General features: G+C 44.1%; 1 protein-coding gene across 1 annotated transcript; it reads left to right on the top strand.

Annotated features, from left to right (window-relative positions):
• The first annotated feature begins 13,187 nt into the window (after positions 1-13,187).
• Positions 13,188-16,091, top strand: LOC135324957 (immediate early response 3-interacting protein 1). The gene is made up of 3 exons (XM_064502156.1): positions 13,188-13,374; positions 13,567-13,668; positions 14,608-16,091. The coding sequence occupies exons 1-3, from the start codon at positions 13,284-13,286 to the stop codon at positions 14,661-14,663; spliced, it is 249 nt and encodes an 82-aa protein (XP_064358226.1). The 5' UTR covers positions 13,188-13,283; the 3' UTR covers positions 14,664-16,091.
• The last annotated feature ends 528 nt before the right edge of the window (positions 16,092-16,619 follow it).

Here is a 16,619-nt window from a genome sequence, read left to right as displayed (position 1 = left end):
CAGAAGCAAAGACTAGCATTTGCTCTAACCCTCTTGGATAGCAACTTTTATCCCATTACATTTCAAAGCAGAATCGCTCTGCTAAGCAAAACTGTTGGGAGTGCTGCTTTCCGGAGTCTCACTGTTTTCCTGAAACCATCTGTAACTCTACTTTCCTCCAAGGGGTTTGTCTATGTAGTTTATGCCCATACGAGCGAATGTATTTTGACACAGTGTTACTCAACTGGTTTGGCTTATTCAGTGCATTTTTGAGAGAACTCTGTAACTCAGAAAATGGCTTTTTTGCTATAATGAGATTGTACTTCAGATGTACCCCATATGAAATGTTTCATCTCCAGACTACTAGCCAAGCATTCACTAATAAATCTCAGAGCATCCATGTAGGGTGGGTTCATAATCTACAACCAGGCTAAGAAATACCTGAAGACCCTCAGGCCCTGCGCATGGCTTAGATCATTGATCTTGCAGTGTAAGTGTGTCCCTTGGGCCATGTCCACACTTGCCTAGTTGCCATGGTCTCCTTGGCTTTGTTTTTTCTACACTGGCAGTTCGCAGTGGTGTACTGCACCCATCCCCAAGAGACCACATGTTTCTGCAGAAAAGAACTGTCTTCTCCACCATACCTCCACACTGTGTCAGTGGTTTCAGGTTTCTGCACAAAACCCAACTTAGAGTGAAGCAGATACCATTTTTTTTTTAAAAAAGTGCATTGAATTAAAAAGTTACGGATCCCCTTCAGGAACATTCAGTCTCCCATTGTTTTTTTCCGATTATCTCCTAAAGTTCATTCAAAGTGAATTGCATTCACAGAGATGTTTCCAGACAAGAACGTGTCCCAGACACTTCTATCAGTGCCTTCACACTGGGCTTGCACACAGGGATGGAGGGCTTTAAAAGTACCATGTGAGAGATGTTCAACAGCTTGCAGGAGTGAGCTCTGGTGTGTATTTAGCACCTTTCCCCACAGGGCATGGTCTGAATGCCAGAGAAGCCAACAGAGACTGCCATTGACTTGGGTGAGCTTTGGATCAGATTCAAAATCCCAAATCACTAACAAAGCAATTTATGCCTTAGTTAGAAGGGAGTATTCTGTTTGCTTGATAAAGAAGGAAAGCACTGGCACTTGCCTGGATATAAAATCCTCAGTTCTCAGGAAGTCCTCTATGTCATGTGCAACATAAAAAACATTTTTCACACCATGGTTGCTATGACTCAAAACCAAATAAAAGGACAGCGATGCCCTGTAGGACGTACATACCAAGTTTCCTACATGCCAAGTTTCTTGCTGTATGGATAGTAGAGAATGCAAAATCGGTGTGTGTCTTATCTCAAACCCTGCCAAACAGTCTCTGGGGGATTTGGGAAGGCTCTTCAGTACTGTTTGAGACAAGCACTGGGACAAGAGGAGCTGGAATTGTTTTGCAGCTATTTATCTAAGTACGGTGGAAAAATGTGTCAATCTCTATAGTTATTTTTTAGATACCTGCTCACCTGCCAATCTAGAGTGTGTGAATGAATTAGTGGGAAAGGAGTCCACCCAACAGTACCACACCCCCTTGGATCACAAAGCACAAATTACTTGAGCGATAATTGTGTTGTTTTTTCTTTTTTTTTTTTTTTTTGCAAGATAACTCAGTGCAGTTGCCAACTAATAAGGCAATAAGGATTAGGTCTTTTGTAGAGCAAATAGTGAGGTCCACATCTGCAGCGATGCTTAGTAATGGCATGCTTTAACTTTCAGACACTCGGCTCCAGGATTGAAATTCATACAACAAGGTGTGTGCATTCCCTCGAGGAGGCGTGGGAAAAGGTAGGTGCTGCAGAGCAGGATTCATGACATCCTGCTTGTGGTGCTGTGAAGAACAGCAAAGCCAGTCAGCAGAAAATACCAAAAAGAAGCACATCTGAAGCCCAGCCCCTCTCCAGGTTCATGGCTCAACAGCAGTTCCTTAACATCCTACAGCATTCCTTTTAGTATGAGGAGCTAGCTTGGTCTGCCCAACGCCCGAAAAGCAAGGGCTAGACTATGACTTACTTTGGTCCTATGGTTGCCCCTTGGTCAGGACCCATCTCAGCTGGTGGGACTTCCCTCCCTCTGCACCCAGGGCCGTGAGAGTGCCCTAACCCATCGGCTGCCTGCCCCCTCCACCCAGTTTGATGGAGCATTTCTGAATGCAAAATGTTTTGTTGGAGGCCTGCGTATTTATAGTGCCCAGAAAGGAGTCGGGGAGCTTGAAGGCAGCCCTGCCAGGCCTCTAGGTGGAGTGTGGCCATGCCTCATCCTCCAGCAAGAAAGGCTGCAAAAGGAATTGCTTAGTGAAAGGATGGTGAGTAAAGCCTCTGTTTGATCCACCTCCGCACTTTATTGACTGCCTATAAAAGGAGGAGGTTACTGTGCCCTAATAAAAACCGTGCAGAAAAGAAAGCAATCAACAGAGGCAAATGAAGTGAGCAATTAGTCTGAAACCTTTCAGACTAGCTTTCCTTTCCTGCAAAGTCTTAGCAGCATCATGGTGACACAAGGATCTCCAGCAGCCACAAGGTAATCTAGAAATTTACAATTTTTCTTCTCATTCTGTTACAGATTTAAATTTCCATGGCATTTTTCTTTTTTTAACTTTTTCAAACAGAAGGGTGAGAGCAAGGTGCCCCCGAGACATCTTAATGGTGTGAGAAAAAGAGATTGTACCACAGGGAGCTGGAGGACTCTCTGTCTGCTGTAAGCAGGTGATCTTCCATTCTGAGTGATGGACTCTCAGCTCAGCTCTCCTCCATCCCAGGGAATTTTCACATGAGTTTTTGAACAATTTTGGGGCGAACATTTCAGCCTACTCGCAAGCATGCACACACACACTATTGAATAAGAGACAAAACTGGGATACAATCTACTTAGCTACAAAACTTTGCTGCCTGGTTTTGCTGTTAAAGGTTTTTAAAAGTAGGAGTTGTTGCAGATACATCTAATTCATGCCACGTGTGGTATTTCAACCTCAGCAGCATTTCAAGCTGGTATCATTTTTCATATAAATGTGAGTACGAGTTTGGCTTAGCGTTTTTCCTACAGGGTTGTTTTTTTTTCAGTCACTTGCTTTTACTTATGCAGCCTGGGGCTTAACAGTTTTTTCACAATAATTCCATTTAAATTTAAGCTTATTGATGCAAAGAGAAAAGAATTTAAAGTGCAATGTTTAAGTCATTAGGTACAAGCTCTTTTGATACCTGAGAACATATTGCAAGCAATTGATTAATGTGTTTATTAACTAGATGTCATCAGGATATACCCTGTGATTCCACATTTCATTTCTGTTCTGGAAAAAAAGCTAGAATAGAATTAAATAATGAACACTTTACAGTAACAAGATGTGTTATAATTTTAAGCTTCTGTGAGAGGAATATTCTCATGGTGAAGGCATAAAAACAAGAGACGGGAGATCTGCTTGAAATTCCCAGCCATGCCACAGAATGTGGTTTATTTTAGGCAAATTGTTAGCCTCAGTTTCCCTGTCTCGACAGCAGGGTAATCATGCATCTGTGCCTCGTGTTTGCTGTGAAGAGAACTGCACTCACTATTTTGAGAAACTCAGTATTGGGATGAGTGTTATGGTAGCAGGCAATACCACTGTGGTAAATTAATCTTACTATTTTCTGCAAAGCAAGAAATTCTGTTTTGAGCCCCCATTATCTTTCTGTCCAGCTGCTGATCTTTCTTAGTTACTTGCATACGTGATGGCTGAGATTTTTTACAGGAGTTAAGCACTGCATTTCTAGAGGCAGTAAAAGAAAAGGTATAAATCTGGGCTCGAGAAACTTGGATGCGGTTCCCTGTTCTGCTAAAGTCTTCCTCTATATCCTGGGGCAAGTTGTCTGGGATTAGATAAAAGTGACGTGAAGTGGTGTCTGCTTGCAGGACTGCTTATGTATTTTATTCTGTGGCTTTATCATACTCAATGCCTGCATGCTTCATGGAGCAGAGACCTGACCCCAGTGGTCCGCAGCTCAGTGAGTTGCTTTCTCCAGGTGAAAGCCAAACTCAGGCTTGACCTTCTTGTGGCCCGTTGGAGGAAGGAACAGCTATTTCCACTCATTCCTGGCTCCTTTTACTCCAAACTCAGCTACTTCTTGCCTCCTCTCTCTAGAGAGAGATGAATTTCAGGCAGGGAATCAAAGCTGAGGGCAAGTTACGCACAGGTTTTCTCTGGCAGCAAAACCACTTAAAGATGTTTGTCTGTTTGTTTCTTTCTTATGTTTTACTCATTTTCCTAAACCATTTTATAGCCCTCAACCCACAAACCAGCATATTAGCACAGCTAAAGGGTCATTAGCAAACAACAGGGGCGTTGCAGAAGCGGAGAAGGAGGGAGAAACTTCCAAAACTGGCTTTGTGGCAGAAGACGACATTTGTGCCATTTCAGCCCGAGTTTGTCACACTCTGGACAAGCTTGCCGAGCCCGGGCTCACTGCGGAGTGGGGGAAGGAAGGTGCACACACTGTCCATGTGTTTGCTTTGCAGCCTACCTGACTGCAGCCATTTGGGGGACGTAGACAAACAAATGTCAGTCTCTGGATCCCGTTTGGGGACGTGATGTGCCACAGCACTTGTCAAAGTGAGGTGCTTTAGACAAGCATGACGTCAAACTCAAGGCACTCGGGGAAGTTTATTACCTTAAAGGAAACATTTAGGCTTGGGATGCCTTTTTAGATCTGTCCCTTAACCCCTCTGTGCTTTGGTTTCTAATCTGCAAAATGGTGATAGCAGAATGTCCCTATCTCACCAGGAAGTTGTAAAGATAACTCACATTGGAGGCAATGAAATATACAGTCCTCATTAATGGGTCTAGAATAAATATACTGATTTTGAACGTTAAACTGTGATCTGAATATGTGTCGGTTTTCTTTTTCAGAATGGTCATTGATGCTGAAGGAACTTTTCACAACACGCTGGTTGCCAAGGAAGAAGGTGCTATACTTTTCTGTTTGTTGTCATTAGCACTTAAAATCATTTTTGCAGTGTATATTTGTGTGACAACATTACTTTGAGGCCCCAGGCAATAGCAGTGTTGCTAAACATATAAGATTTAGCAGATACAGATTTGTGAATGGGCTCAAAAGGAATGGATGGACTAGTATAATGAATGTTAGACCCATTAGAGAGGGAGAAATGATGGAAATAAAAGGAGCTCTTGCAACAGAAGAGAGAAGTGTGAAACTTGGAGGAGGGGGATCTAAGTCCAATTTCACCCCATTAAGTTTTGGATTAAACCCAAGAGGTAAAATGGATGGAAACTGAGATTGCACAAGCTGGAAGTGGATGGAAAATGCTGGCTAGAAAGGGAGTAGGATATGGGATCCTGCTATGGCTTCACCGCGAATCAGCGGATAACATGTGAAATAGCTCTGTAGTCTAACAGTGTAGGACTACCCTTGCCCTCCCTCAGATCCAGAGTGCTGGGTTTTAGCCTCAGCCCTGCAACTTAGTTTTGGTTTGTACTTTGGCAGTTAAAGACCCATGAGTTAACTAACTGAGCTGCAAGATTGCTGAAGCCAAAGTAGTGCACAGGAATGGCCTCCTAACTGAGAACGGATCAGCCCCTCTCCATCCACAGCTTGGAGTGTGCACAGAAACCCAGCTGGAGAAGGAGCATCAGTATTTGCAATTTAAAATGAAAATGTAACAACGGGGGCTGTATGACAAAAGGCTGCATTTCTTAAAGCTGTTTGTTGGCAAAACTCACCTGTGGTTTCCATACTCTCCTCTAGGTTCGTCATTGCTTACTTACGAGATCGTCATGGTGTCTCTCGGTGGAAGTCTCCTACTGTTGGTGGCAGTCAGCATAGCAGTGCAGGTGCTCTGGAGGTGAGTGTTACGGCGGCAGGAGAGGAACAGAGTCGCTGGGGAAGTCTGCCCGCAGCAGAGGGGAGCGACGGTGGCTGGAGAATTGCTTGGATGTGTGTCTGGGTATAGCATTTTAGGGAAATGACATTTGGTTTTGTTTCATGTCTGAACCAAATTCCTCCTCCTTCCCCCAAATTTTAAATATACATATGGAAATTGTAGTGAGGCAAAGAGAGAGAACCAAACCCCTCATTTCTTACTGTGGCCAAAATTTTCTTTTTGCATTTTCTCAAGAACAACCAGAAGTCACAAGAAAAGGGACATCCCCCTAAGATTTTTCCTTTCTATAAAGAGAAAGTCAACAATCTTTTCTCAAGAAATCTCTTCAAACAAAATGTTTGTTCAGCTTTAGTTTGAATGTAGCTAGCCAAATGGAGGAGGGAGATGGGTCTTGAGACCTATTTTTGTGTTAAAGGACAAAAAAATTAGGGCAAGAGGAAAGGGTCATCTCCATAATTAATTAAATCAGCACTATCACCAGCATCCTCAGCTATTAGCTCTGTACTGCTGACAGTTATTTGCCTTCATTAATTGAACTGAGTTGAAAATACAAACAGCTCTTCATGCTTATCTAATGCCTAATGACATATTTTGCTCCATTTCTGTTGTGCCAGGCGCTGTGGATCACATCGTTCTTCCAAAGATCTCAGTAGACCTGCAGTGGTTCTGGAAAATATTACAGTGGCAAACAATAGCGCTGATAAGATTCCAACAGTGGATTTGACTGGCCCGGTGTATATAAGTTACATTTCTGAACAGCAAACTGTATCCACAGAGTTTGCCATCTCTGAAGAGACAATTTCCATTATGGGGCTGCCATGCTTCTCCTTTGCTGCCTTGCTAACTCCTCCCGATTCTCCACCAGAGCAGTGATACCCCACTGCTTTTCTTAGCAGCTGCTTGCTTTCTTCTGGAGGGAAAAGTGCCTGAAGGACTCTGGGCGTGTGCTAGCAAACTGATGGATTGATACGCCCCACTTCATTTCCTCCACTGACAGGGGGAAATGCCTTAGCTTTGGACTATGAACTCCTACCACACCAGTATTAGAAAATGTGAGAAACTGGCAATTCTTTCTGGCAGCAAAGTGCTAACCTTCTTTGTAGATATATGTTCTCTACCTGAGTGAGGTCTTGTGTTAAAAATTTGCTGAAAGAAATCCAAGGATGGAGTGAGTAATCAGTTCAAGGGATGCCTCTCCCCACGTGGAAACCCAGGCCTCCTCTCCAACAGCTATGTTCCCTCCCTGTGCCATCTTCGATTTTTACAGAGGTATTTGAGGTGCTTAACTGGTGCGCAGAAGAGCTGCTGCTCTGTGGGATCTGATCCTCAGGCTCAGCTAGATTTCTGGGCAGAGAGCTGGATATGTAGTTAATAGTGAGTTAGAGCTGTCGGCTTAGTGTCGGTGAAGGCTGACCGGCAGAGGCGAGCCTCCTTCGCAGGCAGCGCAGCGAATGGAGCAAAGGTGTGCTGAGAAGGGCCTTGCCCCCTTCGGTCCCTTTTCCCTCGTCCTTGGCGAGGAGGTACCACTCGGTAGAGACCTACATCACGCTGTAGTTCCTGCTTCCATGGGTGAGTCATGGGAAAACACCCAGGAGGGATTTCTGGTGATTTTTACACCAATTTCTCAATCTCTCTGACTCACGCTTGAAAGCCACCCACTGAACTGAGACCTAACCTTTTACACACGGTTTCCTTCTAGCTGCGGTGGAGGGAATCTGTGGCTGGGCTAACATTATCGGATGGATTGCAATCTGCAAGTCAGCCACATACCCGTTTTTTTTTTTTTTTTATCTGCCCACCTTCAGAGGCTGAAGGAAGATACCGTCTATTAATCTTTAAACTGAGTGCCGCGACTTTCCCTGGAACCAATGACCTCTGCCTCCAGCGTGATGCCAACTGGCTAGGAAACAAGCCCGGTGTTCTCCCATCCAGGTGGCAGTTACAAGGGGGCAGATTAGCCCGGGATCTGGCACGGGGAGGGAGAGGTTGGTTCCTTGCCGCCACGCAGTGTAGTCCTCCCTCATGCCCTTGGCTAACAGCCGCTAGGCGCCCTGAGAGTGCTGTGCGGAGGATATATATTTTTTCATTCATCTTATCAACTTTCTTGGCCCACCCCCAGCATGTTCTCCGTATGAATAGCTGGAAAGTCTCAGGAAGCAGGAGAAAAGCCCTTTGACCAATGGTTATTCCTCTAAAATGAGGTTGGCACGTTCAGTTCCTCCTTTCTGCCCACACATCTCAGAGAAAAAGTATCTGCAGGATCATTACGGCGTTAAGATTGGCCAACAGGGATATCTAGGATATCTTGGCATCTAGGACAGTCCCTTAGCTATTGGCCGTAGCTACCCTTGGTGTAAGAAAATGATGCTATTAATTCATGTTTTCCAGCGGGAGCCCTAAGCTGCACAGATACGCGAACAGGAAGGTTACAGCCTGTGAACTGCCTCCTCGTCCAGGCCTCGTGGTCAGCAACAGGGCCAGCCTTTCCCCGGGGAGACAGAGGCACAAAGTAGACCTGATCATTTCCTGAAGAAACTGAGAGGACATTGCAGCCCTCGTTGGCAGGGACTCAGCCGCAGCAGGATCCTTTCTTCCCGGACATTAGCCATATTCCTTCTCCTGCCTCCAAACCTATTTCAAGTCCTGCTGCTGCTCTCGTTTTCTGTGGTTTGGTGCAAACACGTGACTGCACGTCCATGGCAGCAAACATGAGCCCTGTGCCTGTAACAGTCTTTGCCATTTCGGTCACTTTTTACACCTATGTATTTAGTGAGTTGTTCCTGCCTTTCCACAGCCTGTAACAGCGACCGCAAGCACCTTTGCCGCTCTCGTTGGTACTCCTGCTCTTCCCTCCGTGCTGCTCGCCGCATGGGGACAAAATTCCCTGCTGTCAAAATTCATAAAGCTGTTTCCTTATCCTCCCGTAAATCCCCCCTTAAAACCTGCTGCGGCCCCAGTGCCTGCAAATCCGGACTGTCTGTCACGGGTGAGGCAAGTCTAAGCAGAGCCTTCCAATTCTCCAGCAAAGTCGATTTGTTTTGTTTCGGCCCTGCTCCCCTTGTTGCCCTGTTTTATATATAAAACATTATTATAGGCCTGTCATCTCTGAGAAATATCTATATGGCACCTAGCATAGCGGGGCCTCGGTTCTTGATTGGCGTATTCCAGCGTGAACATAATACAAATGGTGACAGGGATCATGATGGGAATACCACAATATAATGTAAAATAATGTAGTATAATGTGGTAGTATGGTATTGATAATACCGTGATGAACAGCAGCGTGTGTGTGTGTATGCACTACACAAGTGACATTAAAAGATTACAGTTACAGAGCCAAGCATGATAAACTTAGGAAATGGCACCAATAAATTTATATGTAAGTTCAGAACGGTGTATTTATTTTTCCTTTTTTTCTTCAATTTCCAGGTAGTCCTTTTGTATATGAAACTGCGCTAAATTCTTTCACGGTGCTAAATCCTAGAAAAGCTGGTAGTCCGCGTTTTGAAGGGGATGGAGCTACACACTTCCCAAATGACAAAGGCAAGGCAGAGATGATCGTGTGCAGTGCGTTTAGAGCAATGGACAGGACAAAGGTCTCTGTGCAGCTAATGAAGGGTAAGAAGCAGATAGTAATTCACGCGGATGTACAAAGTCGTATCACATTCGCAGATGTGATGGTTAAAACAAACTGGCCATTAAATCACCTGAGCATCCAATTTGTCCTACAATAGAGTAGTTGTGTCTGCAGTACACGTCATTGTCCTTTGCAGCAGCGTGGTAGCGCAATAGGTGTGATAATGAAGAATAAAAAAGGCTTCAGTTTACCTGTGAAATGCAGTTAAGAGATTTCTTCACAGCACATACCTGAACCACGGAACCGTATTCTTCTCAGACATACAGAATTTTTTGAATTCATAGAGTTACTCCTGACAGAGCTCGGTGCATGTATCAGACAGGTGTAAAGTTTCAGCCAGCATGCTGTTCCATATAGTGTATATATAGGTGGGGGTTTTTTTAAGGATTTTTCTATCAGCTACTATAGAAATCAAGTCAGGGTAAGAGCTGCTACAGCCAAAATAACATTTCTTCACTTTTAGCTTTGGATTGCATGGCCCAATTTCCAGCCTCTCCTGTATCACTCAAAAATATTTTTACTGATATGTACGTAAAATATCTACAGGAGGAAATCATCAAAGCTCTTTCACAAAAGAAACTCGGAAGCTGATGGCATGTGAGGCTAAGGATTTAAGTCATGAGAAGACTCCCTTTGCATTCAGTGGCCTGGTGTTTACTCACCTGTAGTAATCTAACACAATCCTGAAAACGGTTGCACGCAACAAGCTTGAGCCTCATAAACTGTAGTGGAAAAAAGGACAGTCAGGCCCAAAGAGCTATGCCCTGTACAACAACACTGAACAATGAACCGAGAAGGAAAAATGTAACAGAATGAAAAATACTACGGTCTTCGCAATATGTCGCCCACCAAAACAGTAATCCTTTGACATCTGTAAAGTGGTTTAAAATGCTCTGCAGATGACACCACAGGAATTTACTGCAATGAAACGTAACACTCCAATAAAGAAAAAAAAAATGCTTTCCTTTTAATGCAAGCAACTTTGGTTTTGCCTTCAACCATGTAACATGATGATTCAGAGATAAGGCTCATGTGGTTGTTAAGTTGCCAAGATGGAGCTTAGAAAGGGGGAAATCATGTCAACTTTATGTAAGCTTTATAGCAGCCGCTGTTTGGAAATGTATCTTAACTATGGGTAAAAATATGAAGCCATAACTTGTATGCTTATTGTAAAAACCTCGTTTTTCTTCATTGCCACAGTTCTAAACATTAGCTCTTCATTGAGGTTAGTATTTATTTATAGTTTGGATACTGCAAGGAGGTAGCCCAGGAAATGCTACTTGGTGACAGTGGTTATTAGAGATGCTTGGTTTTGACCCCTGATATTTATCTGGGGTCAAGATCAGCCTTTTTTTGTTATTTATGGACAAACGGAAAAAGATAGTTTGCATGTTTAAAAATTTTTTTGTGAACTTTGGAGGTGTTTGAGCAACTAGAAATGACTCCGTTTTTAAATGTTAAACTGATAGTTTTTTATGAGATTTGCGGTTGTGCCCAATTTTAAAACCTAGATGAGAGATAAATAAGTTACGTTGGAAGCCCTCAGCCTGCAAGTGTGTCTTCAAGTATGTCAGTATACTTGAGTATTCCCAGTAACTGTTGACACATATGAAGTGAAGCATACACATAAGTGCAGAATCAGAGCCAAAATTTGTAAATACTTTGAGCTTTGATATAACAAAATACTTTGGCACATGTTTAAATAATACTGATTTCACTGGAAGTGAAATGTTTTCCTTCCTTCCCTGAACAGAGAATACATTCATCTTGGGGTCTTAAATGATAAATATGTTGAATCAAATGATAAATATGTTTGATAAATAGGTTTTGATTTTTGTTCTCTATCTTTCTTATTTAATATCGGTAATTTCCAGGGGAAAGTTAATACTATAAAATATGCTCCGGCTCTGATGATCTGATGCTTTCTCGTTTTCAGTTCAGTAATTTAATAGCAGTGCTTAAAACTACATCATCAACTGTACCAAAGACAAGTCTTTATGGGAAGGAAAGCAGAAGATGACAAGAAGCAGAGGTGGGGTCTCCTTGCAGCTGACGAGTAACTCGCATTTCTGCAAGCGTCTCGTGCCGGGCTGCGGCATCGGATCGCTTCATGCTGGCTGGCAAACGCATTGACATCAGAGCTGAAGCACGAGCAGGGGCAACTGATTTGCCCCGATCGTATCAAAAGCCTGTGGCGGGGCGAAGAATTGAGACGGGGTCTCTCAAGTCCGAGGTATTAAGCACAAAGTTATCATCTCTCTCGCAGCAGAATGAGTCTAATAACCATCAAAGCACAGTGATTATGCAAATCGTTGCACCCTGATTGAGTAATAAAAGCTATCAAGCATCCAGAGTTAAGGGGTTTGCATATTGTATGATTACTGAGAAATAAAATCAGAGCAATTATGCAAATCAAAACTCCTCAGCCAATCAGACCGAAAGATGCAAGTGAAAAAAAAATGTATATTTATGCATCAATAACTATACAGTATCCCTGAGCTCCAGTTATTATTATTTTGGTTATTTGACTGCAAAAGTACCCAGAGGCCCTGATCAATACAATATAAAATATAATTGTTTTATTCTGGTTTCTGTTATGAATCTTGACTTCTGCAGTCATTACATTTTGGATAAACAACAATTAGGATCTGAGCTGATTTCCCGTTAGAACAAAAATTTAAATCAGCGTATACTGGAAAAAAAAAAAGGTGAAAAAACAAGTCAAGCGATAGTGTCCATGAAATTAAATACAAAATAATGCCGTAATATTGCCACATGTGAAGTGTGTGATGTTTTTAATGATTCTACTACTATTAGGTAATTAATGCACAGATGCCAGTCGAAATTAAGAGTATAACAAGGTGCGTTCGTGCCTCCCAATGTGCTCCGTGGCTGCAGCTGGCAGGCAGAGCAGGTCTGCACTACGTGGCCAGCTCGGGTACCATGTTATTATCAAGACTGGTGGGTGGAAAAAATAACATTTTTAGTGCAAACAGGGTGTTTTATTCAAGGGGAAAAGTTGCCAGCACTTTTCAGGCCCTAACAAACCCAGGCAGTGCTGATTTTACTGTGTTTTGCCCAGCTGCTCCGGCGTTTGGGGGCAGTTTCTGCCCGGCTGCAGCATCTGCCGGGGGGCGAAGGGAGATGCAGGCAGTGCCCCACACGCCGCTCTCTGCGGTTGGCCCGGGCTGGGCTCTAAAATGCAGATATATCAGGTGCATTAATGAGCCGCACTTAAATATTACGAATATTGCTTTTCTATATGTTTTTAATGTGTTTTTAAATATTTTTTATGTATTTTTCTCAAGTTGTCACCCAGACACAATATTGGCTGGCCCTGCCCCACACCCGGGTCCCCCCCCCCATTCAGGGGACCGCAGACCGGCCCTGCCCCACACCCGGGTCCCCCCCCCATTCAGGGGGGCGCAGACCGGCCCTGCCCCACACCCGGCTCCCCCCCCATTCAGTAGGCTGCAGACCGGCCCTGCCCCACACCCGGCTCCCCCCCCATTCAGGGGGGCACAGACCGGCCCTGCCCCGCACCCGGGTCTCCCCTCAGGGCGGCGCGGCCCCGCCCCGCCCCCAGCGCCCCTCCCCCCCCCCGCCATGGCGCCGCCCCGCCCCCAGCGCCCCTCCCCCCCCCCACCCCCCCGCCATGGCACCGCCCCGCCGGTCCCGCCCCGCCACGTCCCGCTCGGGCGCCCGGTCCCGCCCCGGCGGCGGCGGCGGCGCATCGCGGAGGCCGCGGCGGCCATGGCGTTCACGCTGTACTCGCTGCTGCAGGCCGCGCTGCTCTTCGTCAACGCCATCGCCGTGCTGCACGAGGAGCGCTTCCTCCGCCACGGTGAGCGGCGCCGCCGGGCGGGGCGGGGCGGGGCGGGGCGGGGGGAGCCGCCATTCCGCGGCGGGGCCCGCGGCTCCCGCACACCGGCGGCTGGGGATGGCGGGAGACCCCCGAGCCCCGATCCACGTCGGTAACGGCGCCGGCTGAGCGGGTGACGTTTGTAACGTGGCTGCCTGTCTCCGTGTGGCGCAGTGGGCTGGGGGAGCGATCAGGGCATCGGAGGATTCGGAGAAGAGCCGGGGATTAAAGCGCAGCTGATGAACCTCGTCCGGTCCGTACGCACCGTTATGAGAGGTGAGGTGAAGGCCGTGTTTGCTTAAACATCTGCTGGCTGTGAGGTTTTGCTTCTGTACTTTAAGCAAGTAACCTCAGCGTTTGATTCTTTCTCTTGCCGACCAGCTGCCATTTCCACTTGCCATATTCAGTCCGTCCTTCCCTCTGGTTCCTTCCTTCCTCCCTGCGTGGACTCCCTGGAGCAAGGCGCAGGTCCCAGCACGCAGCCCTCAGGCCCTGGGTTGGATAAAGTGTAAAACATCCTCTGCTTTCCAAGCAGGGCAGATTTGGACCGTGACTGCGGCTTGTGGTGCTGCTGCAGCATCTTGCCTCTTCTTGGGAGCTGGTGGGGAAGCCCGGCTATGAAACGGAGCATGCCGCTAGCTTCACCGTGGCTGAACTGGGTTTTATGTGAATTGAAGCATCCAGTGTAATTCCTAGGACTCTTAGCTGTAAGCCAGACTTACATGCCTCAAAGTACGGAAATAAAAGTGAAGACTCTTTGAATGTTACTGATAGTCATTCACTATAAAGCACACCAAAATTTATTGTACATGTACCGACAAACAGCCTTCAAATCGTAACAAACCCTGCCTTTTCTCCTGCCCCGCAAAGAATAAAACCTGATATTTTTCTTGTAAATCTCAGTAGAAGCTAAACAAGAAACAGGCTCTGAGATAGTTTAGTTTCATTTGGCGAAAGGGTTGTTTGGGCCAAAGTTAAAACATGGAAGGTCATAAGAATATTTACACTGTAGCTTCCTATTAATTTTTGGTATCCCAGTCTTCAGTCATGGCTCCTTCCGCTAATTCTCATTTGCACAGGTAAATCAATTGTATTGTTTTTAAATTTTAATTTATTTTACTCCTTAAAAGGTAGTCTCCCAGCATAACATGAAATTCTGTCTCTTTGTGATGTGTAAAAGAAAATTTTCACAATTCCTCTGTTTTTTCTCTGCAGTGCCATTAATAGCAGTGAACACCGTTACAATTGTGCTGCTCCTGTTGTTTGGCTGAAGATGATCTGTTGCAAAAGCTTTTGGACATCCAAAGAGGAAGGTTGCCAACCATCACTGCTTTGAGTTTTCTGGGATCCAGCATGGTTTAGCTGTCAATTTGACATTCAACTTACAATAATAAAGACAGTGTTTCTATTTATCTTATTTCCTAATGTTCACTTGCAGTTTCATTAAACAAGAAAATGGGATCAGTGCAACAACGCTGTAAATATATTGGACTCCGCCAAGTTCTACTGCTGCCTGTTAATAGCACTGACTGTTACAATATGCGTTGTAACATATTGCAATCATTGTCAATAGGATGTGGTTTCTAATTGTCTTGTCACTCAGGGATGGATTTCCTTCAGTACACTCCCAATTTATTTTTAAATTAAAAAAAAATCCAGTGTTTGTTATTTCATAGTTACTACTGTGGCACTATTTAATAGAGTATGAATTTGGCTCTAGAAATATTATAAACTATTGAAAATACCGTTGTGATTTTGAGCTAAAGCTAGATGGGGGGGGGGGGGAACTGTTTCAGTTCAAACTATAAATGGAATTTTCCTGGCTAGGTTGAGGCCAGGATTTTTCTCTTGGTGTTTGATAGCTTTCTCAGATCAATGATGTTTGATGTTAATGGCAAAGTAGGTTGAAAATAGGTACAATAGCTATGCAAAATCTCAAAGAGCTGTACTTAAATGGAGGCAGCTCAGTGTTAATTTAGACTAGCAAGTTATCTTAGTAACTAGTATTTGTTACTATTCTTTCAAGGATTATTGTTACTTTTTAAAGCATGTGTTGAACTTCTGTGTAGCACTTTGTGTGTTAGAAGTGGGGAACCATTTGAATTCTGAGCTTTTGGGGCAATAAGGGAGGAGAATATTGCACCCTTTTCACATGCAGTTCTTTTTCTAAACAGCAAATTTGCAACCTCCATCCCGCCCCTCCATCTTCCTTAGTTAAAGTAAGGAGTTTCTGAAACTGATCCTATGGGTATGATCTTGCAGTTCTTTCTCAGACTAATTACTTTGCTACAGATCTTGTTTCAGTGAAGGCTGCTGCGTCAGGTCCAATGTTCTATAGCAACTTTGAATGCAAGAAAACTGATCCTCATACACCTTTTTAGAAAAGTTAAACTTCAAATGTCTTTTTTATTTCTCGCTGCTGGAGTGTGACTGAAATTGTTTTTATTTTTAAAAGTGGGAAGGGCTAGAGAAACCTGGCAGTTGCATTGTTTTAAAACAGCTTATTGTTCTCTTCTTCTGATGTCTTGAGGACTAAAGCATACATGGTTGTATACAAAGATAAGTCTGTAAAATGTGTAAATGAACTTAACGGTCTTCAGTAGCAGTGTTTTGCAGAGTACAGTATATCCAGGAGGAAGGTTTTTTGTTGTTTCCTTTTTAGTGAAAACTTGTAAATAAATTTTGAATTTCTAAGTTAAGCACTCTTTCCTAACTTGCTCCATATCTGTGTACAGCGGTAGTATCTCAAAACTCAACTTCATGCTGTTCTAGACACCAAAATTAGCGTTCTTATATAAAATACTTCTTATTCCTATGGCTCTTGCAAATACCAGCTGTCTACTATGAGGCAATATTTTGGTGTTATGTAGCAAACCCAATGAACCACAGTAACATTGGTCAGAGGCAGAATATAATCATGCTACATCTTAAATTCCAGGGTAGGTAAATCTATTACAAAGTATTTTTTATTAAAAAAAAAGTTTATATAATTCAACTAGGCTATACCCTGCATCAGTTAATTTCATAAACATATCTTCTTTCACGGAAATTGAACAGTACCTACATGAAATGGATTAAAAAAAAGATGGCAACAGTTTGAATTTTACTACATTGCGCTATGATGTATAACACTGCGCCTATTGCCTTTGTTAACCAGATCATGGAAGGAATGGAAGCTGAGGGTGTGAACTGCATGTAGCAATCATGGCATTTTTTTAAAAAGCAGT

This window comes from Dromaius novaehollandiae, chromosome Z (assembly GCF_036370855.1).
Source record: "Dromaius novaehollandiae isolate bDroNov1 chromosome Z, bDroNov1.hap1, whole genome shotgun sequence".
NCBI classification, from domain to species: Eukaryota; Metazoa; Chordata; class Aves; order Casuariiformes; family Dromaiidae; genus Dromaius; species Dromaius novaehollandiae.
The sequence above is the reverse complement of the archived record's forward strand: the minus strand, read 5'-3'. Positions and strand labels throughout refer to the sequence as shown.